Source organism: Prorops nasuta, unplaced genomic scaffold, assembly GCF_024137725.1.
Source record: "Prorops nasuta isolate Cenicafe-Biocafe unplaced genomic scaffold, Cenicafe_Pnas_1.2 PNAS00017, whole genome shotgun sequence".
Taxonomy (NCBI): domain Eukaryota; kingdom Metazoa; phylum Arthropoda; class Insecta; order Hymenoptera; family Bethylidae; genus Prorops; species Prorops nasuta.
The window spans coordinates 2,377,394-2,404,126 of NW_027116814.1; the positions used below are offsets into that span (position 1 = coordinate 2,377,394).

General features: G+C 31.3%; 1 protein-coding gene across 7 annotated transcripts; it reads left to right on the plus strand.

Annotated features, from left to right (window-relative positions):
- On the plus strand, positions 1 to 25,914 carry LOC136779594 (insulin-like growth factor-binding protein complex acid labile subunit). Of its 7 annotated transcripts, XM_066737251.1 has the most exons (5): positions 1 to 96; positions 212 to 314; positions 934 to 1,300; positions 17,082 to 17,468; positions 22,138 to 25,914. In XM_066737251.1, the coding sequence occupies exons 3-5, from the start codon at positions 1,155 to 1,157 to the stop codon at positions 23,783 to 23,785; spliced, it is 2,181 nt and encodes a 726-aa protein (XP_066593348.1). In that variant the 5' UTR covers positions 1 to 96; positions 212 to 314; positions 934 to 1,154; the 3' UTR covers positions 23,786 to 25,914. The 7 variants fall into 7 exon arrangements, with proteins under 7 accessions (XP_066593348.1, XP_066593352.1, XP_066593354.1 ...); XM_066737255.1 differs by lacking the exon at positions 934 to 1,300 and having other exon boundaries at positions 22,138 to 25,913; XM_066737257.1 differs by lacking the exons at positions 212 to 314; positions 934 to 1,300 and having other exon boundaries at positions 22 to 96.
- The last annotated feature ends 819 nt before the right edge of the window (positions 25,915 to 26,733 follow it).

A 26,733-nucleotide genomic window follows, 5' to 3' on the forward strand; every position in this document is an offset into this window, starting at 1 on the left:
GCAACCAGTTGCAGACGTTCGCTCGCATCTGACAGGATCGGACCTGCTAGCTCGACAAGAAACCAAACGCGTACGTGTGTACATAGTAAACTGAAGGTAACCTCAAAAACAGTTTCTTTTTTGCAATTTTTCATCGTGTAATTTTGCCTCTTTACCTGACGCATGCGTGACAGTTAAGTGCCACGCAAATTATTGTGTTTACCTTTTCCAGTCATAGATGTGCCTGTAAGAAAGTGTGATAAAAAAACATTTATCTAAAAGTATCTCGGTGTGCGAGAAAAAATATTAAAACTGTATTTGGATTCACGTATAAGGTATGATGTATATTTCACGTTTTTAACCAAGATTTTACAGAACACGCACGCGCATCCACATGCTCAACGCCAATTATATCTCACTGTCGTATTCAAGCTATGCGTTGATCCAAAAATAACCTAAATGTTTGTTCGTAAGTGTAACTGTCAGATTAGCGATGCTTTGAGTTTCGTATAACCTTCTGTAAGAAAACGAAATAACTGGCAAGAGTAAATTATTTGGCTTGGATTTAATCGATATAAAGAAAGACGTGGCTTTCGCGGAGTGCGAGCGAATTTGAAGCCGGTCGACCGGCGCATGCGCAGTCCGAAGCTAACCTAACCTTCGAGTAACGGCATTCGCACGTAACGGGTTGTGCGTGTTGCCCTGTCCAGTGCCATAGGTTAGTTCGAGAAAAACCAAAAAAGTCTGAATACCCATGAATACGAAGGTTACTTCGCTTAGAATTGAAGGTTCCTATTGGAGGAGGATTATAATGTGTTGTCAGTAGCTAAACTGGTATTGTTTGTTGTCGAACGTGGGATATAATATAGATATTAATAAGAGAGATGCGACAACACAACTCGTAGCTTTATTAGACTCTTTTAATTCACCGTTGGTTAGTTTTTCTGCCACCAGGTTTTTTAGTTCCCGAACTGTGTAACAACTCGAGTGTAAGGGGTCACTTGTTGGTGTTTGAAAGTTTACTAGAGAAGAGGGAAGTGGAAAGGGATGGGAGATGGAAAAGATGATAAAGCAGGGGATAAACCTGCGGAAAGACTAGTGCGACTTAGAAATGCAAGCACACGGTTGGCAACTCTTACCCTGACCTCAGACCCATCCGTGACTTATTTTAACTGATGTCAGATCTGACTGATTTACTGATCTTCGGCGGTCGGCTTCAATTTATCTTTAAGCAGTGTTCATTGGCAGTCTTCCTGGATCAGCTGGGGCGTAACGAATACCGTCGTTTTTTTCGCAGTGTGCCAAATTCTACGTCTGGGAGGTTAGTTTTGATCGGGCTTCTCGCTTCTTGTTGTTGCGACATTTAATTACCCAAATGAAATGTAGGCTTAAACGAATTTATCCTCGAGATATATATATATATATATTTAGAGATTGCATTGGCTTCAAATTAAATTAAATGTGAACAATTCATTCAAATTATTAGACAGGCATTTTTTGCCATTACTCGCATACATTTGACTCTGTGTTTAGTGTTGTTTTTCTCGTATTGTTACACTTTAATTAATTAGAATTACAGCAGCACACCAGTTACGTCATTGAGCTTATTGCTTTTGTGCTAGTAATTGGTGACAATTTCAATGCTGAAAAGCAATATACAATTCCTGCATTCCATTTATGTATACACATAATCTAACTAGCGCACAATAGCCACACGTAATGCAGTTTAACTTTGACAACAGAACTAACAAGTGTAGTTGACCCGTTTTACGAAAAAAAACCTGTATAGAGTATATACTCTATTTAGGCAGCAATACCAGTGTAAGCTCTCAAAATGTAGGTAATTTATTGGAATTCTTTTATACAAAAATATTTTATTGAATATTTCGAAACAATGGGGATGTATTTACCTATAAATGAACTATATCATATAACCTTTTTGTATCAAAATATTGTAATACAAGCGACTTAACCGCTATCTTTGAGAACACAAAAAAATGTTCGTCAAATGCTGACATTATTCTTGTCAGTAGAGTGGTTTAAAAAACAATAAAAATTACGTGAAGCTAGAAGGTATTCTCTATATAGTGACGCAGGATTTTTGATAAATATTAAAATCTGATAAAATGGCAGTTTTTAACAAAAAACTTTCTCTTGCCTAAATTAAAGTCGTTTTTTTTTATGCCAAAGTCACAATTATTCCCCAATCAAAATTATTCTATGTCATTGTAGAGTATAAATATATTCTCAAGAATACTCAGTTCAAATTTCACATCAATTGAATAATTGCTGTTTTACTTAAAATGGCAGCAAATTTGAAAAATACTGTTTCGAGAAAACCCGTTTAAAGTTTTAATTATCAATTTTTCGATGGTGAAATTATATTTGTCATAAAAACGTTACTATACTATATGAAGTTGAAGTTGGCAGTCACTTTTCCAGCAGGCAGTTTCGATTGCAATTAGAAGTTAAAATTTTGTTCTTAAATGGCCGCGCACCTTTAAAAAAAAACTACTCCGACGTTTTCTCCGGATAATTCGCTATAAGAATATGCATCTTAAAGAAATTTTTTTAATTTTCTCTTAAGTAGACATTGTTTTGATTAGGTACGACACATATATGCATTGATTATGATACTAAAGTTAGCCACAAGTTGGAGATATATAAGAGTCGAAAGAAATTGAATGAAAAAAATGCATTGGCAATTATAAACAAATGTTGTTTTTATAATTCATAACAATTATTTTACGAAATCTTCAATAAAATCGAAAAACCTTGACTGAAAACTGCTCAAAGGAGAAAACAAAATAACTAGTCATACAAAGAAATTTTAATATATCAATGATTTTTTCTATATTCTTTTCGACCACGCAGCCTTGTAGCCGATAAAATGATATCAGCATTAATTCATTGCAGTATACAATGAAGAGTGCCAAAGAATATTTCCAACATTTTGTTAACATATTTGGTTGTTTCACGAAAACTGCAGGTTTTAATGAAAGTCTAAAATTCTGTCAGACCGTAAGAATTTCCCTGAAATGGAAGAGCATGGAAAGAAGCATGGCAATTTTAATGACTCCGTTAATACCTAAGAAGTCTCGATATAAATAGATCTAATATATACAAATCTTTTGGAAGACACGCCATTTTATAAATTTGTTCAAAAACAATTCGAAGAGTTTGAAAAACAGAATAAAGATAATATCAAAAATGAAGAGATGAACCAGTATTTTAATGTTGATTTACTGCAATATATATTAAACCATATATTACTGTATTTCCCAATCTGGTCTGTTATTATTTGCAGTCTGTAATATTCGGAAGGATTCTAACGTATTCATCTAGAACTGATTTAAAATTGTTAAATACCATATTTTTTAAAAGAAAAAGCGTGTTCTTTTACCCCAATTCATTCAGTTAATGTGTAAAATACTGGTTGCTAGATTAAAAAAAACAAATGACAAATTAAACCGAACTAAGAAAATTAAAAGAAGGGCTACAAAAAAATTGATGTTACTAGCAAGATTAAAGATGATAAATATATTGATGATAGTTTGGCTGCAGAGAATGTGGATGATTCTTGCGATGATGAAAATATTAATCATGCTTCTACCTGTCAAATGGATTTGGCTGTACCAACGTCGAACAGGAAACCGAAAGAGCAAATGAACAATACAAATGTTTACTTCAAAATCAATGAATTCATCATAACGACGAGATTCACAAATAAGCAAATGTGAAGTTGTTAGTGAAGATCAAAATTATCAAATAATAATCTAATAAAATATTTCAATTCAGCTTTGAATAATATAAGCATCAAATTTTTGTCTTCTTTAACAACGTATCCACCAGGATTTCCTAATCCGAATGAGAATATCGCAAATATTATTATGAACAGCAAAATTTTCCAATCTCTATCTCCGGATAGCTATGTGAACGACTCTATGATAAATGTATTCTCTATATTATGCTTAAACTTGGTTAATATGTCCGAAGAAGTTGCGATAGTTTTTGATACGTTTCTTGTTACAAAAATTATTTTAGGTCATATTTCCAAAGAATATAATAACTGGATATGGAATAATAACTTGCATACCAAACCGATTTGACTTTCCCCTGGTTTCAACAAAAACAAAAGACATTGGGCATTACTAATAGTGGATTTTACTGAAAAAAAAACGTGTCCACCTTGATTCAATGCAGGCTTCTCTATCCATAATCTAATAAACAACATGTGCTTATTTGTATGAAAATTTTTTTTCGTGAAAAAGGATTTCCTTTGACATAAAGGAGTGAAGATTTTATGCCCCAAGAGATATACCGAAGCAAGTAAAGAAAAACGGCAGATTTAGCGTCAACTGTGGAGTTCATGACTGTTTTGGTGGATATTTATCATTTGTTGCAGTCGCAACATAGATTTTACCGACGAAGATATAGACAACTTTACAAAATGAATTGCTAATTTTATAATCGAAAATGACGATGTTCCTCTTAGACGAGACAAACGGACAAAGGTGAGGAAAGAATTGTAGGGTCAAATCTGTTAAATACGGGAAAAGAATTAAATTAAATAAAAAACATCCCCCCAATTACCAAAGTACATTGTTATATTGTTCTAACGTAAAAAAAAGTAGGGAAAGTACAATAGGAAGTTTTCAGGCGAAAGTTAAACATTATTTATTACAGATGTGAAAAAATGCCCAGATTAATCGTTAATTTCATTGCACCAAAACATATATTCACTCATTATTTTAAATGTTAAAGGAATGGCAAAGGTAGAAGCAAGCGCGCGTTTTCTTCCACCACACTCCTATAGGCATACGTAGAGGCAATTTTTAGAAGATACTCCCAATTTCTTCGAGCAAGGAGTTCAACATATCTTTGGTCGACCATCGCCAAAGAAAGGAGGATGCCTTTTACATTTTCTTCTAATAATCTAAAATACAAAAGAATAGAATAAAAAGATTTCCTCGAAAAGCACAATATCGCTTATGCATACAATACACTTTATTCTGTTTATATAAAACATTAAGGGTGTCTTGCTTCCTCATGAAGGCAGCATTATTCTCCTTAGAAATTCATCAGCTACAAGACTATGTAGTTGAAAACAAATTAGAAAAAATCACTGATAATGAGAAATTGCTACGTAAGAGTAGTTATTTGGTTTCTTCATTCAAGCAGTTTTCAGCCAAGATTTCTTGACTTTATTGAAGATTTGGTCAAATAATGATTAATAATTGCATTAACAACAAAATTGATTGGACAAGTTTATAATTACCAATGTATTTTTTTCATTCAATTTCTTTCGACTCCTATATATCCCCAACACGTGCCTAACTTCAGTGTCATTGAGGCGTGACATAACTTAAAAGGACCCTTTCCGATTACCTCACTAGGATCTGACTAAATTCAGGGTTTGTCTGACGTGTGGGACAAAGAATAGCCTTAAGAAATTTCTACTCAGCTACAAGCTCGACAAGGCTCTGGCTAGTTTTCCTTATAAGTGCCCTGCAAAAATCATGGCAAACTGGTTAGTGCTCCATCAGGGCCATGCTTATATCTCCACTAGGAGCATTATCCTTACCTTTTATCATGGGACTATCTGCTTTAACCTTATATTGCTCAGTATCATTACCACTGCTTATACTGAGATTGTTGAAAATTACACTGTCAGATTTCAGAGAAATATTACCATTTTCTTATGTGTCAATTCCACATTATTTAATAACATCATCACTTGCTCTACAATTGTCGAACATTGTAATAATAACATTATCATTTTCTTATTTATGTTAATATCACGATTAGTGGTACTATATTTTTTTTATACTTATACCTTTTTTTTATAAGTTGAAAATATTGTATTATTTAATTGTTATTTTTTTAATCATATTGACACAATCAGGAAGAGTTAATTTCATAATGTAAATTTTAATTTTTAATGCATTTAGTTACGGATAATAATTTAATATTTTTACTAATTAATAATTGTTTTATTTAACCCATTAACGTCCAAAATGTCAAAATTTCTTGCACGTTTTCAAAGTGATTTTTTCCTATGTAATTGGCGTTGAAAAAATTCTTGAACCACATATTCTGATGTAAAATTGCATGCTCTTTCAGAATCCGTTGCCAGAATCATGATAAAACTCACAGGAAAAGAGATATGCTCGATTGAAACATAAAAAACACCTAAATTTTCGAAAAAAAAAATTTTTAGGATTTTTTTTCGAAGTGTTACGGTGAAGATATCACCTTGCGACCGTGATCAAAGGTGATCATGGGAGTTGAAGTTTAACAGGGAATTTTTTTGTTGACCTTGAACCATCGCTTCTTTACAAAATGGCGGAAAAAACGAATTTTTTTTTTCAATCTTCATCAACTTTTTTCTCGAAATCTATGGTCTTTAGAAAAAAATTCATTAAAACAAAAATGCCTTAGAATCGCTCGAGGAACATTCTCCAATTTTTTCAGAATTTTTTGAGACAATTTTTGAAAATTCCATTTCACAAGTTTCCCGGAAAATCAAAAATTGTCTCAAAAAATTCTGAAAAAATTGGAGAATGTTCCTCGAGCGATTCTAAGGCATTTTTGTTTTTATTAATTTTTTTCTAAAGACCATAGATTTCGAGAAAAAAGTTGATGAAGATTGAAAAAAAAAATTCGTTTTTTCCGCCATTTTGTAAAGAAGCGATGGTTCAAGGTCAACAAAAAAATTCCCTGTTAAACTTCAACTCCCATGATCACCTTTGATCACGGTCGCAAGGTGATATCTTCACCGTAACACTTCGAAAAAAAATCCTAAAAATTTTTTTTTTCGAAAATTTAGGTGTTTTTTATGTTTCAATCGAGCATATCTCTTTTCCTGTGAGTTTTATCATGATTCTGGCAACGGATTCTGAAAGAGCATGCAATTTTACATCAGAATATGTGGTTCAAGAATTTTTTCAACGCCAATTACATAGGAAAAAATCACTTTGAAAACGTGCAAGAAATTTTGACATTTTGGACGTTAATGGGTTAAGTCGAAAATAAACTTAATAACCAAGTTAAATAACGAATTCATCACCCAACCGATGTTACGCAAGCTAGTCAATACTAATTCCTTCACTCTTTCTCAACTCTTAATTTTTATGTCAGTATCGTTCGACTAGTGTCAAAGAAAGGTGATTTTAAAACATTAATTAATGTTCAAACCCTAAATCGATTCGAACGAATTTTAAACCTGCAGTAAATCTCCTCCCCCAATAACCGTTTCGTTACACACTATATATCTTTGTGCACGTTGCACACTCAATTTTTCTAATAATCAAATTACTCTTCCAATTGGAAAGATAATAATTCAATCTGTTTTTTTTTCTGCAATAAATGAAACTTACCACAATATTATCAATTTTATTTATTGATTATTATAGTGTTATCAATAAAACTAACATATGATATGACGCAACCGCAGGGAGCACATATTTTTTCTTTGTTCTCTTTTCTCGCCTTTGTTTTTTCAGCGAACAATTGACTGTGTGGGTTGGGAGATTTCCATTTACTATTTCTCTCTTTGTCGCATTAGCGTGAAATTCAGTAGGTCCATTTCTCTTCGGTGGTAAACGGACTATTCCTCTGCTTATTTGTTTTTTTTATTATAACCTAGAAATCTCTGACATAATTTGTAAAATTTAATAGTTTCGTTATCTTAACGTTATTTGACGAGAGGCAGTGTTATTTTTATGTTTTGATTCCTGGAATACAGCTCTCCAGACTGAATTATTCTTCTCTTTTAGTTTCAGCATAGCTTTCTAAATATTTTCATAATAATAAATTAAATTTTATATTTTTTCCGTTTTTCCCGATTGTTAGTCTATTTTATCAGAGGGCCAAGTATCGACCTTTTTGAGAAACTGTGATGGAACTAAAATCCGCTTAGAAAAGCGTCTATTACAATAAAATTATGACTTCAAAAGTAAATCTTTATAATATCGATATAAATGATCAATTAATTAAAAAATAAAAACAGTATTAAAAATCCCTATTTCGAAGTTTTTTGATTAGTCCCAGGATTGCCCAAGCGATACCTTGTTAATAATAGAATGTTATCGATAGTCTTATCAATAGAAAATGTTACATATTAAAAACTATTTTTCCATCTATAATATTATCTTTGTAAATAGTTAAACAAACAGAATATATATATGAATTATATTCTTAAAATCATTTCTTGTACTTAAATTTATCTGTTTGGTCTGAATTAACCTGGCACCGACACATGCTTAATTTCAAAACTAATATCTCGTGTGAACATCAGAATTAAATGACGTAGTTACGTAATATTTTAGAAAGCTCTTGAGATAAGCTAGAAGAATATTGAATAAAAAGATTTTTCTTCTCTTTTAAAAAATAACGAGTAATCTTATCTCTATTGTTAAAAACAATGTTCGTATGTTTTTTGTATTTATTTATTGCTTAAGAGTTGATGCTGGTACATTTTTTATCTGAAGCAATCTTTTTGCATATCTTGACGAATTGGAGATTCAGTGACAATATCTAAAAATGTTAAAGGGCCAAGATTATTTGGTTTTGAACATTTTCTTTCATTGTTCAAACCAAGTGCTATGTCACGGTCCGTTGTACAAACGATGGTACAAAATCCACTTCTTGAAATGTATTGACACACTCAATGCTGAAATACCACACTTTTGAAATGCACTTAAAGTGTTTGTTGGCGTTGATGTCAAAGACCACACATATTTAATAATCTCAGGTAAAATATATACTCTCGTTGTTTTACACTTATCCTGCACTTTGGCACAATATTTTTTAAAAGACTCTTCTACCCCCCCCCCTTCCCCCCTTCGAAAACAATTTGAGAGTCTGCAGTCTATACGAGCAACGAGGCAGGAAAAGAGAGCCTAATAATGCTATTATCTCTAGCTTTATCGATGACCTTGGTATCAATGTGGGAATAGTGATTATCTAGCAATATTAATATTGGTTTATCTGGAGTAGTTTTTAAATTGAATAATATAATGATCCAAATAAACATTAAAATGTAACAGACGTCCATACAGATCTGTTCTCTGCTCCTATAGATTCGAGTGGTCTACACTTTGCAAACAATAATCAACACCTTATTCGAGGAAATATGAACATTGGGGGTGTATGCTGCTTCCTGCATTATTGGTAATCATTTTCATTGTAACCAATTCGCCTCTTTCAGCCAAAGTTATTCCACCTTCTTGCTTAACTTTATTTTACTCAATAATTTTTTAAGGGTTTTAGACTGTTGTGAATCCAGTTTCATTAATATTCCAAATTCGTGATGGAGGTAAATTGTATTTTAGCATCATAACCCTTAATTTGGAAAAGAATATGTTCATATTATACTTGTTGAATGAAGCTGCTCTTCTCATACTTGTAGTTTCAGGTGTGCGTATTAATAATTTTATGCTACTTTTAATAAATAAGGCAAACCATTCTGGGCCAACATTTTTATCTATGTCATGAATCTGATATATTGTTCATATTACAGTTAAGTGCACAATCGTATGCTAACTTTCTAAATTCATCAGAAAGTATCTTAAATATTGACACATTATTAAATAGGTGGCTATATTTTTTCTCGTCATCCATGATCACACTGTAATTTTTTATATACTACTATAGTATCCCTAATTTGAAGTTTAGTAATAAAGTGTCTTCAAATATAATTGCAACATTTAAATCTTTTAGCTGCTTTCCTCATGAAAACACTGTCGTTAGCAACCATATTTTACTGCTGCTGTATACTGTAAGTCACGATTAGTTTTTCTTTGATAAGTCCTTATGCTTGTGAAAAGGAAACAGGAATTTTCATTTCATCTTAAACTTAATCATGTAAAATAATAAAGTGAGAAACTTATTTTTTATCCTTTATTATTTTATTTTTTCATCTCGTTATATCAAGAGTAACATAAAGAGTGAGTCTTTTCAATATATACGCATATTGCACAGCTTTTCTTTATTTATCATAAACATATGAGCATCAGTTTAAAACTTAGAGTCCATTTGAATAACGCGTATGCGCGAAGAGCGTTTAAATTTTGTATTAAACGTTACCTACAAAACTATACATTCTATGCATTCGATGTGTAATTGAAAACATGACCTTAGATTGCTCCAGAAAAAAGAGATATTCATTTAATTCTCACACATGTGTATTTTCAATTGTACACATTCATATTGATTTTAAAAGACATTTAATTACTTATAATTATTTAAATAATAAAAAATATTTATTTTTGGGACAAGTTGTAACAATGTACCAACTTGCCTTTTTAAAGCATTACTTTTGCCCCACGCAACAGTTAATATTTGTTACTATTAAGAAAAACTAATGTTTTTCTTCATAATATCAATTTATTACGTTTTTAAAGAATAGCTACTTGGATGAGAGAAATTTTTAGCTTAATAAAAAGTACACTATGTTATAAAATATGCCAAAAATTAGTAAATATAATTTTAAACCGAAATGATGATACTTTTACTCATTGAATAGAAAAATCACTATGCAAATATATGCATTTAGGCAATACTGATGCCAAGAAATGCACTAGCTTCTTTTCGATATATTTCAATGTGCAAGTTAAGACCTTATAACATCTTGCATTTTTATTTTTTTCTTGAGAAATAAACATAGTTTCAACCTGCCTTTGTTACTTTTAACTCTGGTCTCCCATATACTAGCCAATCGTACTGAATTAATAATGTCGTAAAGATATCACCACTAGGATATAAATTTGCATTTCCCTTAAAGTAGCCATAAAAAAGTTAATCTTAAAATTGTGTGTCTGGTAATAGATATCCCATACTTAGATTAAAGTAGAAATTGTAATACCGTTAGCTGCCAAAACCCAGTATGATCTTCGTGTATTATTAAAGTGTGCCCTATAAGCGTTAGTTAAAAACAATTTTATAAGTTTCCTTTGTTTAGAAAAATTAACGGTTGAATAATTTAGTAGAAAAAGGGGGTAAAATGTGGACAAAACCAAATATTTGCTTTAAAAGAGATATTCTGGCAACCTTGATGTAATGTATCGTTTTGAGGAATAAAAATAAACAGTCGGGTTAAACTTGTGCTCGTTTCTGACAGGAAATGTATACATATATCGTATTGTTCTAGAATAATAAATTTCATGTCCAGCTGTGCGAATAAGTGATTTCTTTTCACAAATAGATTAAAAAACTGAAATTGTATATATAATACACGTAATCACCTATTTGAAAAATTATTATACTGGGTGTAAAACTTTACAATTTATTTCTCTCAATTAACATTTACCTATATAAACACTAATTTCCCTTAACATTCGAATATTCATGCGCAAAATAATCTTTGTGCGCAAATTCTTCTTAATCATTAAAAACTAAAAACTTACTTAAGCCTTCGTAAAAACCTAATCGATCATACATGAATTCAGTAATGAACGAGAAACTTATTCTCGATAAAACCCAATAATTTCCCACATTTCCAAAACAGTATAAAATCCAAACCCAAAGAACAATATTCTTTTTCGCGCTTTCATTTCGCAGATCTTATAACCGGTAGTAAATGCCACGTGTCATACTGCATACTGGCCCACCACGTGACTTATAACTGCACCAGTGTGATAGCGGAGAGGAAAAGATTAATCTTCGCGGAAACGCCACTGCTGCGAATTTTCCAGTTATGAGATAGCTAGAAAATATGATCTCGCAGACGTAAATAGCCTCTCGCTATTGTATCCCCAACACAAAAAATTTCTTTCTTCTTACATAAAATATAATTCCTCGATATCGCACCAAAAAAAAAAAAAAAAACCTTAAAAACTCAAAACCTGACCTATACGGCCTAGAACATTCTTCGTACAACGACAAAAATCCATGTAGATTCGATTTTGTGTGGGTGGGGTCTTTTTTATGACTGGAGAGTAAGGAGCTGAGGATCTTTGGCGCCGCCAGGTTAAAGCGATATCGAGATGTGTGCAAAAAGAGGAATGTATAAGTTTGGGACTATGAGCCGAACCAAGAGGGAGGAGCTTGGCCTCCGCGAAACTGAAAGTTCGGTCTTCAGGATGTACGACACCAGTGGAGGCTGTGACCGTTCTGGCAGAAAAGCTGAATCTCCGAGCCCCGACGTAACGTCTGTGCGCGCTATGATATTCGAGGCGGAAGCTCCTCCACGCCCCAGCAGAGGCGTCGTAGCCACAGCTTTGTATGTAGCAGCGCGCGTGCATATACCGACGTCGCCCGGAAGAGAATAATAAAAAGCCACTGCCGCCGGCGTGACTGTGAAATCGCAAGGAGCAGTCGCGACTAGGCGCTATAATGAGTTACCGGACTCTGCTCACGTTCCTTATTATGGCAGAAGCCTAAAGGAATCTTTAAACTTCGTGGTTTCTTCTTCATCTTCCTTTCTGCCTTTACGCGACGTTTAATTTCGTTTCGATAGTTCAAAGACTGCATTTTCCTTATTTTCGTAACGAAAAAGTATTTTGTATGGAAGTTTTGAGATAATTGTTTTATTTTTGTAGTTGTGCCAAGTCTCTAAATTTATGGATATTGATTATACCTATTTATATCGAAGCGAGATTATTTGAATTATTCATGAAAATTGAGGGTTTGTATGTAGAAATTAGTTCTACTTCGATTTAAATGAAAGATTTATTGTAAAAAAAATTTTTGGAAATATTTTTTATTTATTAATTTTGATTTTGAAATATATTTGGATGAGTTAATTTGGTTCGGTAAATAAATCTAGTGTTAAGAATATATAAAGAGTATTTGAATCAATTTCTTCTCTTAAGATGCAACGAGTTTTCTAATTTCTCTTATGAGTTATATTTATTTGAGACGTCAGAAAAATAACGTTTTTGTATTGGGAAATGGTCCAAGAATATTTTTTAATTTTTTAGAACGTAAATGAATTATTTTTTAAGTTTAGAATTGGAATGATATTTGTTATATTTTTCCTCTTCTATTTTTTAATTTTATTATGGTGTGATTCAATGACCTCTGAAATTTATTCCTAAACAATCAAATTTCTTCGAAACAGAAAATAGCAATTTTTGTTTAATTATTAAATATTGCTTTTGGTGTATGTATTATCTTAATACCCACAAATATATGCCAAAAACGATTAGATTTTTCTAGGAAGAAAATGAGCAACGTTTTGTTAAGAAAAACTCATTTTTTCCTGGTATTAAAAATAAGTTCTTTCATCCTTGGTCAGTAGACAGCAATAAAAAGGCTCGGACGATCGTGGCGTAGTTAAAAACACAACGAGGATAATAAATTACTAATTCCTTCTTGCTTTTCAACGATCAAAGCACGTTCATCGCGTAATTGGTTATCACGTTTCAAGAAAATCACGTCTACACGTGTCCAATTGAGGATGGTACACAGTAGATACAGAACCTGTGTTGTCTGATTCATGGATGTATGAATCAGGTAAAAGATTTGTTTACCATTGTTGTTTCTATAAATAATTTATTATACATACATAATTTACTAGGTCTAAATAAGATACGAGGAAATAGATAATAGAGTAGAGAAAAGGACATAAATAATACTTTAACTGGTAGTGGTGAATTTAACTGACTTACAATTGTGTCTAGAAGCTCTCGTTTAAGCAAATAAGGCTCAACGACCTATGTCACCGCTGTATCTCGAGTACAGTCCATTAACAATAAAATTGTTACAAATCTTAACCAATGATTGGTATATTGTCCTTGAAACACTTATACTAGTTGCTGCACACATCTTCCTCTAATTTACAAATTACATTTACTGTTACGTGCATGAAAGCATCGTTAGAAGAAATAATTTTTAACATGCATATAAATTACCCCAACTTAAACCACAAGGTCAGTAGAAATATCAGTGATTAATAGGGCATCTGTAGGCAATTCAGCCATGCATAACAGCATGTTTAATTGATCATATTTAGGAGAATACAATTTATTGTTCTTTCTGTGTACATTTTTATACTGCAAATATGTAAATAATTACCTGAACCTAAACTTTCATTTGGATAATGCTTGGTTTTTTATAATTTTATTAAAATTAGTAGGGGGCTACAAGTATCGGTATTTTAAGGCCTAGAAAGCTTTTATATGGGGTGTACGATTTAAGGATGCGAAGTATGAAACAATCAATGTACAGAAGAGTCAATTCTAAAATGGAACTCTTATACAAATTTTTGACACGTCACTGTTTTCAGAGTTACATAATAATATATTTAGGCCAAGAGTCTTTGTAAATTGTTATGCACCTTGATAGATATAAACAATATAAATAATAGATATCAGGGTGTTAAAAAAATGCCGAAACATTAAACATCTCAAAATATTAGCATTTTAGAAATCTTTTAGATGACTATATTATTTTAACCTTGTGAGGTATACCAAAGGACGTATGACGGTGATTTTGAGTTTTTTAGATGGAACTACCTATTTTTTATTACATATTCTTTTAGCATAGCCCAATGGCTTTCCAAAACATTATATTGATTTTCAATTTCATCCATGTTTTCATGAGATATTTAATTTTGAAATAGTGGAATATCGAACTTATATCATTCCTGATTTTTAATGTTGTTTTAACAAAAATGGTGGTCGTTAGAACATTTGACTAGCAAAACACAGACAACATTTTTTTTTAGTTATCAAAAATGTCACCGATGACTATTTAACATGATCTTTATGAAATTTTTATTTTTTTCGTATTTACAAGTTTTCATGATAATGAAATTGCAATCCATGTGCAATCCCTTATTGTTTTTATTGCGAATTTTCGTAAAACATTTATTAATTTAGAAAATATGACTCAATTTGGACTCAACTTTTTGATAACGAGTGGATATGCCTTTCTTTTATTGATAAGAGAATTTGGATATCAACAAAATAAAATAAAAACTATAAAGCACTGCATAACAATAATAATTATTTTATCTCGAAAATGTGCAAATACGAAAAAAGTAAACCGCACAAAATTTATGTTAAAAAAGAGTTGATGAATTTTTCAATAATATCAGCAAATGCTTTCTGCGTTCTGCTGATCAAAAACGCTCTAATGGTCACCACTTTCGTTATAATAGGTCTATTAAATTTTAGGAATACTCTAAATTTTATAAATATTCCATCATTTCGAATGGAAATTTCTCACAATTGTATAGATGAAATTGAAAATCAGTATGGTGTTTTTGAAAGCTCTTGAAATAAGCTACAAGAATATGTAATCAAAAATAAACATTTCAATTTAAAAAACTCAATATGACTTTCAATTGTTCTTCTGTATGTTTCTTAAGATCAAAATAATATAGTCATCCACAGATTTTTACAAGTATATTTACAAAGCACATTACAACTTTTTTTGTATTGCTTAAGCTTTCAAATGTTTGACTATTTCAGATATTTTGAACACCCTGTATAACAGTTTTTTCTACAAATGATAACGATGAAAAAATTGAATTTAATGACTTATTTTCTTATTGCCAATATTTTTCAAGTTACATAAAAATTCATTTAAGGTGTAAATGCGTTAGGTCAATTGCCTATAAAATTATTGCATAACTCGTTACATATGAACAATATTAACAATCATGTAAAATAACTTTTAACGATATGGTAATGCGCAATTAAAAACTGATGAGTTATTTTTGCATTATTAGTATTAATTGAAGCACGCAAAAATATGTTTAGGCTACATATATTGTTACATAACTGGGTAAATATGGATGATAAGAAAAAACTATTCATTAAGAATTTTTATTGCCTATTGCTGTATGCATAAAAAGTAATTCTACCTATAATTAATATATTCATATTTAACGAGTTATAGAATTATTTGTTTAGGCTATCGATCTAACCAATTTTTATACAATTTAAAAAATATTGACATTATGAAAATAAAGTAGTAAATTTTTCTATTACTATTGTTATTTATAAAGAATTATTACAACTATTTTTCATATTATTAATGTTTAGCAAGTTATATCCCAATGGAGTATTCTTCACTTTGAAAAACGTTCATATCGATTGAAAACTGGCTTACGTTTAAATTTGTTTATTTTTAAACGATTGTATTAGAGCTCCTTGGAAAACAAATTTTTCTGATAATCAAAACTAACTAAAACTTCTTACTCAAAAATTTGTAGGATCACTCATCATAAATCAATCATCTGATTTTGTATATCTTTTTGGTCAGTTTCTCCTGAATATTTATATAACAAACTATTTCCTGTCAGAATAAAAAAGAATTTCGAAATTTCTCATATAATGTTTTACATGGACAGATATACAGAACTTTTCTCTCGATTACTGATTATGTGTTGGACATCAGATTTTTTTGATTTTTCCTTCAACAAGTATTCATGAAAGAAATCAAACTCAATTTATTCCAGAGATAAACACATGAATATAAAAATCATTATCTCCATCTTCTTTTTTGCATTTTTTATTTCTCATAAATTTATTTTATTACCTCGTAATCAGAGAGAGAGAGAGAGAGAGAGAGAGAGAGTGCACACAGCTAGCCAATTTTTATATATCCCTATGGTAATTAAGAAACGAAAAATGTTGTATTATTCCAATATACAGATTTTCGCAGCTCCATAAATTTTCTTTCATTCAGACATAAATTTGTTGTAGGAGAAGAACTCTATTCCTTTTAGTATAATCATTTATATCTTAAAATTAACTAATAATAAAAGAAAGCTGTATCTTACTAAAAACTCTAAAACTTTTATTGAAGTAAAATTGCATGAAAAAATATAACTATAAGTACCATCTATTGATAAATTTTGTCATTTTTAACAATCTTGTTCCATATACGTAGAGTTACATATTCTCACTTTACTGTCATTGTCTTAGTATACATGCTTTCAATAGTCACATGCAAACACAACGTCTAACTTATAATCTTCCAGATACACCTTTTCTAAATTATTTTTCAAATGATTTTAAAACTTACTTCAAAAAAAAATCCTGGAGTATTAAGATATAAAACTACATTATAAAATAACATAATTAGATTAATTAAAGAATGAAATATACTTTAGAAATCTTATGAAAATTTTTATATTTAATGGGCAGGTTCACGATGCATCTGCTGTGGTTATTAGTGGTCTTTCTCGGAACAAGTACCATCGGTTTGAGCAGCGATGTTATGGAACCTCAGGAATGCCCAGTGGACTGCCATTGTCACTATTTTCGCATCAACTGGGTAACAGACTGTTCGGAGAGCAATCTGACGAGTATACCATATGACGAACTCAGTCCAAATGTGTATATTTTGGATATGAATGGCAATAACATAGAACGAGTCGGTCCATTTCCTACCAATATTAAACTGAGGCGTCTCCAAATGGCCCACAACAAATTAAAAGAACTCAACTACGATGCCTTTGCTGGTCTCACTTACCTTCTTGATGCAGACTTTTCGTCCAATGAGATCACTCGTATCGATCCTGAGGTTTTTAGGTAATGCTTTTATAGTAATCTATAATGTTAATCACCTAACAAAAAGAAATTTAATTCTACAAAAAGAAATCCACTGACAATGAAAGTTTTGACATTTTTGTGACTTACAATATACATTGTTATCTAAAAAAAATATTGAATGTAGTAAAATGGGTTTTTGATAGTTTATCATGGACAAATTATATTCTTTCCTCTATTTTACAACATTTGATGCTGTACTGTTTATTTTTGAAAAATTCTATGTTTGTTCCTTTGTCCATAACTACATTCAAATAAAGATGCTTTAATCACTTCTATATTTGTAATTGTTATCGTTTCTTAGTAATCTTTTAGAAAACTAAATTGTCACAGTTTCTTATCTGTCAGAGAACTTATAATTTCTATCAGCGAGGTGTGAATATAGTGAAGTAAAATTTAACTAACTTATCGTAAAAGCAAATAAAATTTTGTCAGGCACATTTTTAATTTAATTGCATACTCACATTTCCTTCGACTTAATTAGAATGATAGTTAATGTACTATGAAAGATATCAATTATTTATAAAAAAGTTTATTCGAACTCCTATCTATTTGCAACAGGAAAGTTTTTGTGCAAAAAAGTAATATATCTAATAGTTACGTTGATAAACCTACTCTATGCTCTGGGACATTGTACAAACTCCTTAACCTACAAACAAGGTGTCTGCCTACAAATTACCAGATAAATATCTCAAAATTAGCTATAGCTAGTAGAAATTATGTACTCTGTTTTATTTGGCTGTATGGTACTGCTCTTAATTTTACTGACGAACTATTGAATGCTCAACGTTCTATTAAAAAAAAATAAATTTTATACCATTTATACATTTTTTATTTGTCACTCTCTATTTAAGGATTTAAACATTCTTCTTTTTAAGAAGTATTTACCATGAAAACTATCTTTATAGTTAAAATTTTGAAAGAAATCACACAATAATGAAAAATAGTTGAAAAAAACGCATTTTTCTTTTATAATTTTTCTATTTCACTTTTAAGATGAAACAAAAATTCTAATTTTAAATCTATATTACTTAAAGCATATGTGTAAAACATGCATTTTTTAATAATTTTTTAACCTCGTTTCTTTTATGCTATATAAGAATCCATCATAATTTTTTTATTTCTTTAATACATACCTTTAAAATTGCAATTTTGTACTATATCAAGGAGATTTTGTCTAATATTTCGACAATGCAAAGATATATAAATCCAAGAAAATGAAGTAAATGGAAGAAATGGTTACAAATATTGTCAATTTTTTCCCAAATTTGCATAATATTATTTCAAAATTATAATACAACTTGAAGCTAATATCAAGTATATTATATTTTTTATAATTAAATATACCTAAGCGAAGCATATTCGAAAGAAGATGTGTATGATGTAATTCAAGATATCATGATCCAAATTTACTATAACCATCAACATCACCTGTCGCTCGTATCTTTTTGAGAAACAATAGATCAACAAGTCCATGCTTAACATGATTTTATAGGCCTCTAAGGACTAATTACTGCACCGAACTGATAGAAGTTGAGGGGAAGAAAGTTCACACAAAAAAGTTTTGCCGATGGATGACCTCGAGTAACCTTGGCGGTTATGATGACATTATGTCATAATCCCTCCAATAATACTACGAAAATCCTTCTCTCGGGGGAAAGGGGGGGGGGGCGTAATTTTGTATTCATGTACCTTTATTTTTAACAGTCTGTTGAACCCAATAGTTTCTCAAGGATACAAAAACAATGAATGATCATGATGATTATGGTGACCTTGGGTAACGACCTTATGAATGATACCACACGTAACCACGCTGCGAATATGCTCTTCTTAAGTAAATAATTATTAGGAGATAATAATATACTCGATAATAAATTAAGTTTTTTTTATTATCTTTAATTAAAAGTATAAAAATTCTTACGAAAATTTACATTATTTTTAATTATTCCTTCCATTTATTTCATTGTTTTTAGGAGCTTTATATCTCTACGCTATTGAGATATTGCAAAAAACATCCTAAAAATAATACCAAATCGCAATATTGAAGGTCTTTGGCAAATAAATAAAAACAAACATGATGGAATCTCCTAAATACTATTAATGAAAAAGATTAAAAACTTTTTCAAAAATGCATCTTTTCTACGCTTTAAACTATATAGATTTAAAATTATTAATATTTTTCCCCCTAAAAATTAAATGCAATAATTAGAAAAGAAGAACGTTTTTATTGACTCTATTTCATTATCATGTGTGAAATTTTGTAAAGTTCAAATCTCACATATTTTTACAGTAACGAATACTTGTTAAAAAAAGGTATTTTTAACAGGCTGAAAAGGGAGCAACAAATGAACGCTGAAGAAATAACTTAAAATTACTTTTTTTGGTGTAACTTTATACTTCCAATAGTTGATTAATAAAAATGAGGACAGTACCATTTTGCTTAATATAATGCGGTGTAATTTTTTCATGAGACATATTTCTATAAGTTAAAATAAAATATAATTTCGCGTTTTTAAAAGGAATGCATTATTTTTTGCTCTATATACCTGCAGCTAAAATCAGGAGCTTTCCAAAATATTAATTATTCTATTAATTCATCCAATTGTTTACTAGTTTTTTCAAATTAGAATTGGAAGTAGGTGTGGTATAAAATGTTGCATATATAAAACACGCATATTACTTGAATCATTACAACTTTATGCTATCTTTTATTACAATATCTATCGATAGACAGGCTGAAACAATTAATTACTATAGTATTTTTAAGAAACTCTTGAGATCAGCTGCAAGAATATGAAATACAAAATATTAGATTTTATTTAAAAGATAAGGTAACCTTCATAGTTAAGAAACAATTAAATTTTATTTTAAAATGCATTTTCTTTTTTTCGAAAATCATAAAAATAAGTTTCATCAAAATTTCGCTTATCTTCAACTTATTTAGAGATACCAATCGGAGTATTTATATACAATCAAGAAAACCCTGTATATATATAATCCATTCGAAGCTTATTGCATTTACAGAGAAAACTACTGAAAAGCACAGTAATTCTATGACAAACTGAAAAATTGCTTGTTTACAATACATACAATAATGTTTATTGGATTATTTCCAAAAGCTTTCTGTACTGTATGATAATAATTAAGGGGATGCATTTAGTGGCAAGTCCGTATTTGAAAAAAAATCTTCTAAAAATTTAGGAATATGAATTTTTTTATAGGAACTAAACTAGCTTCTTTTAATCTGCTTAAATTAAGTAAAGCCTTGGTTATTCGATATTAAAAAAAATGAATATTAATAATTATTATATTTTATTCTCTATTAATAATATAAAAGAAGGGAAGCTTAAATACTATTTGGCAAGATTACTAAGTAATTTAAGATTAGAAAGAAGCAAATATTCCTAAAATGTAGATTTTTTGGAAATGCAGTTTTACCGCTTGTTACATCCCCTTAAGAGTTTAGAAATATTTACTTGTCAGTACACAATAACTATTAATGGTCAAAACTCGGTAGTTTCTTGTTAACCTCACAAATATTCGTCGTGTTGGGCGGCATACAGGTGTATCGCAGCGATAGTGACACTAAAGAGTTCATGAGCCTAGAATACGATTTGATATTTGAAACTCGCAAGTAGCCAAAGTTGATATTGATTCGTATACAATATCCAATAAAAAATTGTCAAGTTGCAAGCCCGAGAAAGAAAGACCAATTCTAAGAAGCAAAATGATATAATATTTTAATATATTTCATATTTAGCGAGTTACATAATAATCGTTTTTAAAATATCCAACCAACAAATTTATACTAAACAGGTTTTTATGTAACTTAATAAATTTTAACAGTAGGATAACCAATTTTATATTAATTTTTTAGCTGTATTATTATATCTTCAACATACTCTTATTTTTTTATTTTATTAATATTTACTTAACTGCACACAACAGGTTATGCAGAGTTCTGATCTAAACATGTTGTTATATATCTAAAAAAATATTAACAATTTTAAAAAACTGTATAAGAGTTTTTTTCTTAGAATTGATCATCTGTTAAGGGCTTACGACTTGACCATATTTTACGGAACACCCTGTATAAAGTCGTTTCGTTAATTAAAAAATCAACAGCGAACGTAACGGTACTTGCTTTGAAATTGCAATGTTTTTACCTAATACAGTTTTAAGTATTATGAATTTAATTAGAGAAGGCAAATTAATCCCTTTAATTAACATCTGTGGCCTGCGCGCGCGAATCCTACGTATACCTCAATTGATCAGCCCAAAAACTTTGCACAAGATGAGAGTTCAACTTCCTGTAGAAAGGAAGTAAAAAATAAATTCTTTCTTCTTCAGATTTGTATGACCACAAATTTTACTATACCAAAAATATGACTCACTTTATAATTTCTGTCCACGTAGTACTAGTTTAATTGTTTTTTCATATAAAAATTCTATAATTTACTGTTAAATAAATATACAAGTTTATACAACGAAAAAACTATTATTCTTTCTTTATAAGTGTACTTTTTTTCATAGACAAAGTATTGTACTGATAAATGCAACAAGTTTTTAAAATAAAATGATTACAGCTAACCTATTAAAATACAAAATAATTATGAATGAAAATTCTAAAAGTTTCTTATTGATTTAACAGGGACAGTCCTGGATTGATTACACTGGAGCTACAGAACAACCCTTTGTCAGAGATCAGAGGTCATTTCTTGAACTGTAGAACTCTTCTTTATCTAGACTTAAACTCCTGTGGCATCAGAAATTTAAACAATCGGTTCTTTCACAACACAACAAACCTAAACAAACTAGACTTATCTGATAACCCGTTGGAAAGGATAGAACCTGGGCCATTCGACCATTTGACTAATCTGGAATACCTGAAATTAAACAGGTGCAATTTGACTTATGTATCATCAGCAGCATTCGCCCACTTGGAAAACCTGCGCGAACTGGAAATGGCTGAGAACAACCTGAAAACTCTCAGCTGGACCAATGTCCTAGCTCCTCTGACCAGACTGGAACATCTGGACGTTAGAAAAACAGGGATAACCAATCTACCAGGAGACGCTTTTGCCAGGAATCTCTACCTAAGCAAACTTGTACTCGCCGACAACGAACTCTGGCACTTAGATGTGGGGAATACCCTTGGCCATAATTTGCATAGCTTACAATCCCTGGATTTGTCAAATTGCAACCTTCAGGATAGGCTGACCGAGGAAGCCTTTAGGAATGCTAGCAAACTTCGTGTTCTAAACCTGAGTGGCAATCCTATGTTCGCGGCAGATCTCACTGCTGTACTGCGTCATTTGCCAAAGTTGCATAAGTTGTCCTTAAGTAGATGTAGTTTAAGAAAATTGCCAAATGCCTTCGACGTCCTTGACCACCTGGAAGAGCTGGATATCTCCCATAATCCTTTGTCAGATGCATTTGTTAGCATTCTGAACCCTTTGAAGTCTCTGGAATATTTAGACATGTCTTATTGTGACCTTGGATACGTTGGTAATAAAACTTTTGCTCAGATGACCTCACTGAAGAAACTCATTCTATCAGGAAACAAGCTACACACCCTTGAGGAAGGACTATTCGCCAATCTCACCAGAATGGAGAGTCTCGAGCTGAACAATTGTGATCTTAAAATCCCAGTTGATCCTAGAGTATTTGGTAATCGAGAAATCACTAACGTGGTGGAGTTGAAGTTGAGTGGAAATCCATTAGTGGTACCAAACGAAGGACCTCTTCTGCCAAACCAGTTGAGCAATTTGGAGATTCTAGATTTGAGTAATTGCAACCTGAGGCACCTGAACGAGAACCTATTTGAGAACACAAGAAAGATCACTCAGTTAAATTTATCGAACAACAATATAGCTGGGAAGGAGAACTTAGCCTGTCTGAAGAAGCTGAGGATGTTGGAACATTTGGATGCTAGTAACAACAGTTTAGGCACCATTAATCCAAAGGTTCTTAGATCAAACATTAGACTTCTCTCCTTGAACTTGTTAGGAAATCCATTCCTGTGCAATTGCTCGTTAGTTGAGATGTGGGATTGGGCTCTCCACGTTAAAAACGATCTTAACGTACTCATTGGAAGTCAGCCATCTAACTTTGAGACAGGTGGAACCAAATTGAGGAAGAGTCTGACTTGTGCTTATGACGAGCAGACTTATCGAACCCTCTTGTCTCAGAATCGTTCAGTCTCGGATCGTCGACCTTCCCTACGCAGAGGTGACCCAACACCCACTCGTACCTGGGCGAAATATATTCGAGAATCAAACTGCGAACGCCGATCCTGATATCAGGCTGAGACAGCCAAGCTCTCTCATCCGATTCTTCATGCTTACGATAAGCATGGACACGAAGAGGAGCTGTAAAAGTATTTGGCTATGAATTCCATCTTTCAATTTTAAATGCAATAATACTCATTGAAAATATTCAACTTCCATAGTACGCTTGATATTATATTTTTAGCTTAGTTTAATCAATTATAATATACTTGTCTAATGGATATAGTCGTTTTTTAATATCGAGAAAGCTGGCTGTCACTTTCTCAAATTACGTTAGATTTTTGAAAATTATTTGAAAGGAAGTCAAAGCGGGTACGCAAACTGGTCAGTTATTTCAAGTGGTTGGGACAATTGATCATTTTAGGTCGGATCAGAAAATTTGTGTAACTTTAAATATGAGAAAAAATTGTTAGTCATAATTTGAATTTCAATAAGCAGTTTTTAAATTTTTTTAAAGCGACTGCCGCATTGAGATTAGACAAGTGGTTTCAGAATGTATAATAATAGTAATGTACTATATGTTTGTTGTTATTATTGCGACTAGCTGCATTCAGCAGAACCTATTATTGTGTGAACGATGTATATGATTAGCTATTACCTCTAGATCCTACAATTCCAGGTGAAGCTACCACCTAGAATCATGAACAATTGCATTTCCTTTAGGAATTGTTATTTATAAAAAATAATTACTTTTGAAAATATATTTCAGTACATTTAATGATTCGATCAATTGAGAGTACATATCAATTTTTTATTTCTATTAGAGAATCCAAAATGATATCAGCATTTCACGTTACACAGTCGTGTACTATACTGGTCTGAGCGGAGCGTTTTGCAACTTGTCAATTCACTTGAAATAAAATGGTGAAATATTATTAAACTTAACTAAATTTAGGGAGGGCTAATAATTTTTAAAATTTTCAAACACATCTAAAGGTCAAAATGGCAGTTATTTCAATTTAAAAAAATATATATTTTATTTACTAGATTTTTTATTTCGTATACAGTTGCCAGTTTGACATTTAGAAGTTTTTCACAAATCAAGATACCATAAAACTCCCCAGATATAGTAAAATTTAATAATAAATTTCTATATTTTTTCATGTGAGCTAGCAAAGCTGTAGTATGTCCTGCTCAAATTAGTCGATGACTTTATTTAACAAGAGCTGGTGCCACCATATTTAGGATTTTCTTATATCAATAAAATTGGTATATACTCTCCGGTGATAGAAAAAAAAATATACTGAAACTTATTCTTAAAATAATTATTTTATACACAAAAACAATTTCCAACGTTTTATATAAATTTTGCAAGCCTCTCGATGGTAACCTCCTCTTAAGTTAATGGTAATTCGAGTTTAGCCAGAAATACCCAACATCTCCACAATTATTATTTCTGCTGATTGCAACTCCAGCAAATGTGAATACATCGTGACGGTGAAGAGCGGATGGCGCTAATTACCAAAGATTCCATTGGTCAATTTGAAACATTATCCAGTGGATTATTTTTGCTTATGCCTATTTCTTGTATTTAGTTACAAAATAGTACGTTTCTCCGAGAACACCCTGTACATGTCTAAATTAAGGGTCAGGGTGAAGTGGAGTTAGGAAGTTAATTGGAGATCGAAACTGGCTGATCGAAATACATGGCAAATTGGTAAGGTGTCATGGGGAAGGGACAAAGCTTGTAGTCTGTGTAAGAGCTCGTTGCTGTCAATGGGCACAATTTAGGACCGCCTATTGGTGGTTCATGTTTGAGACTCATTGTCCGATTGTCACATTGTCGACAAACGTAATGCCTCCATGGCTTTATCCAGCCAATGTCTCCGGAAACCCCAAGGAACCTCTACTCTGCTTAACCCGAAACAACCCCTACCTTTATCTTATCCCTCACGCTCTATTCTGAAAGAAAACAAAACCCTGATCGAAATAATTCTTTCCCCAAAAACGTGAAATAATTTAATCGAATAATTATTTATGATTCGTATAATTTGATAAGTATACTTTTATATAGAATTTCTACTTATCAGTCAAAAATTGTCGGGACCAGTTAAGATTTCATGTTCGCAAAATGTATAAGACTGTGTTTAATAAAGGTTACACAATTTACAACTTGACTCTACCTTCTCTAGCATTCATCAAGGTCAACAGAATTTGCTTCTAATATTCTTAATCCAATTTGTTATGTTAAACAATCAGTGGAATGCCTTATAATATATTGATCGGTTAAATCATACTCCTAATGATCAGAGCATTCAGGAATGGCCCTTTGTCACTGGGTAAGACAGATTCGATTTATGAGCTCAGGAGATGATGATAAACTGCGTTGGTGTCTGCAGTCTTATAGTATGGACCATTGTGTTGTTTGAAGCTCGCTAACAGCTGCTTTTTTCATCTCTATTGTCTTTGATGGCTTTGTAAAATAGGTAACGCACATTTTTTATCCCGAAGTGAATATAAATTCAGATTTTTTTATATACGACTTGCTGATCGTGAGTTCCGACCACCCTAGTGATGCTTGTACACATGCATACCTAACAGATGAATTTTCGAGGCCAGAATCCATTCGGGGCATATTTCTTTTATGGTCCTGCAAAGATACCTAACTTCCATAATTCAAACTCACAGCTTTGGAAATAAAATCTCCAAATATTTAGTTAAAGTTCTGATCAATACTTATTTTTTAATTATTGTCTTTTAAAGGATATTCAGTTTCTTTTTAGGTGGACTTATTTCAAACTTGGACAACTTCATTTTTTTATATGAAAATACTTAATGAAATTTACTTTAAGACAAAGCCATTTTTTTAAAAATATTCTATGAATTAATATTGTATATAATTTTTTAAATATCAAATGAAACAGTCTAATTTGCAAATTTTTCTCCAAAGTTGTTATTTATGTTTTCATTAACACGTTTTTGCATAAAAATAAGTACATCAAAGGGGATATGAAATA

Coding starts and splice junctions, on each gene's coding strand:
- LOC136779594 (XM_066737251.1), top strand. CDS start 1,155: ATGTCAGATCTGACTGATTTACTGATCTTCGGCGGTCGGCTTCAATTT. Junction 1,301..17,081: donor CCAAATTCTACGTCTGGGAG/GTTAGTTTTGAT, acceptor TTTAATGGGCAG/GTTCACGATGCATCTGCTGT. Junction 17,469..22,137: donor ATCGATCCTGAGGTTTTTAG/GTAATGCTTTTA, acceptor TTGATTTAACAG/GGACAGTCCTGGATTGATTA.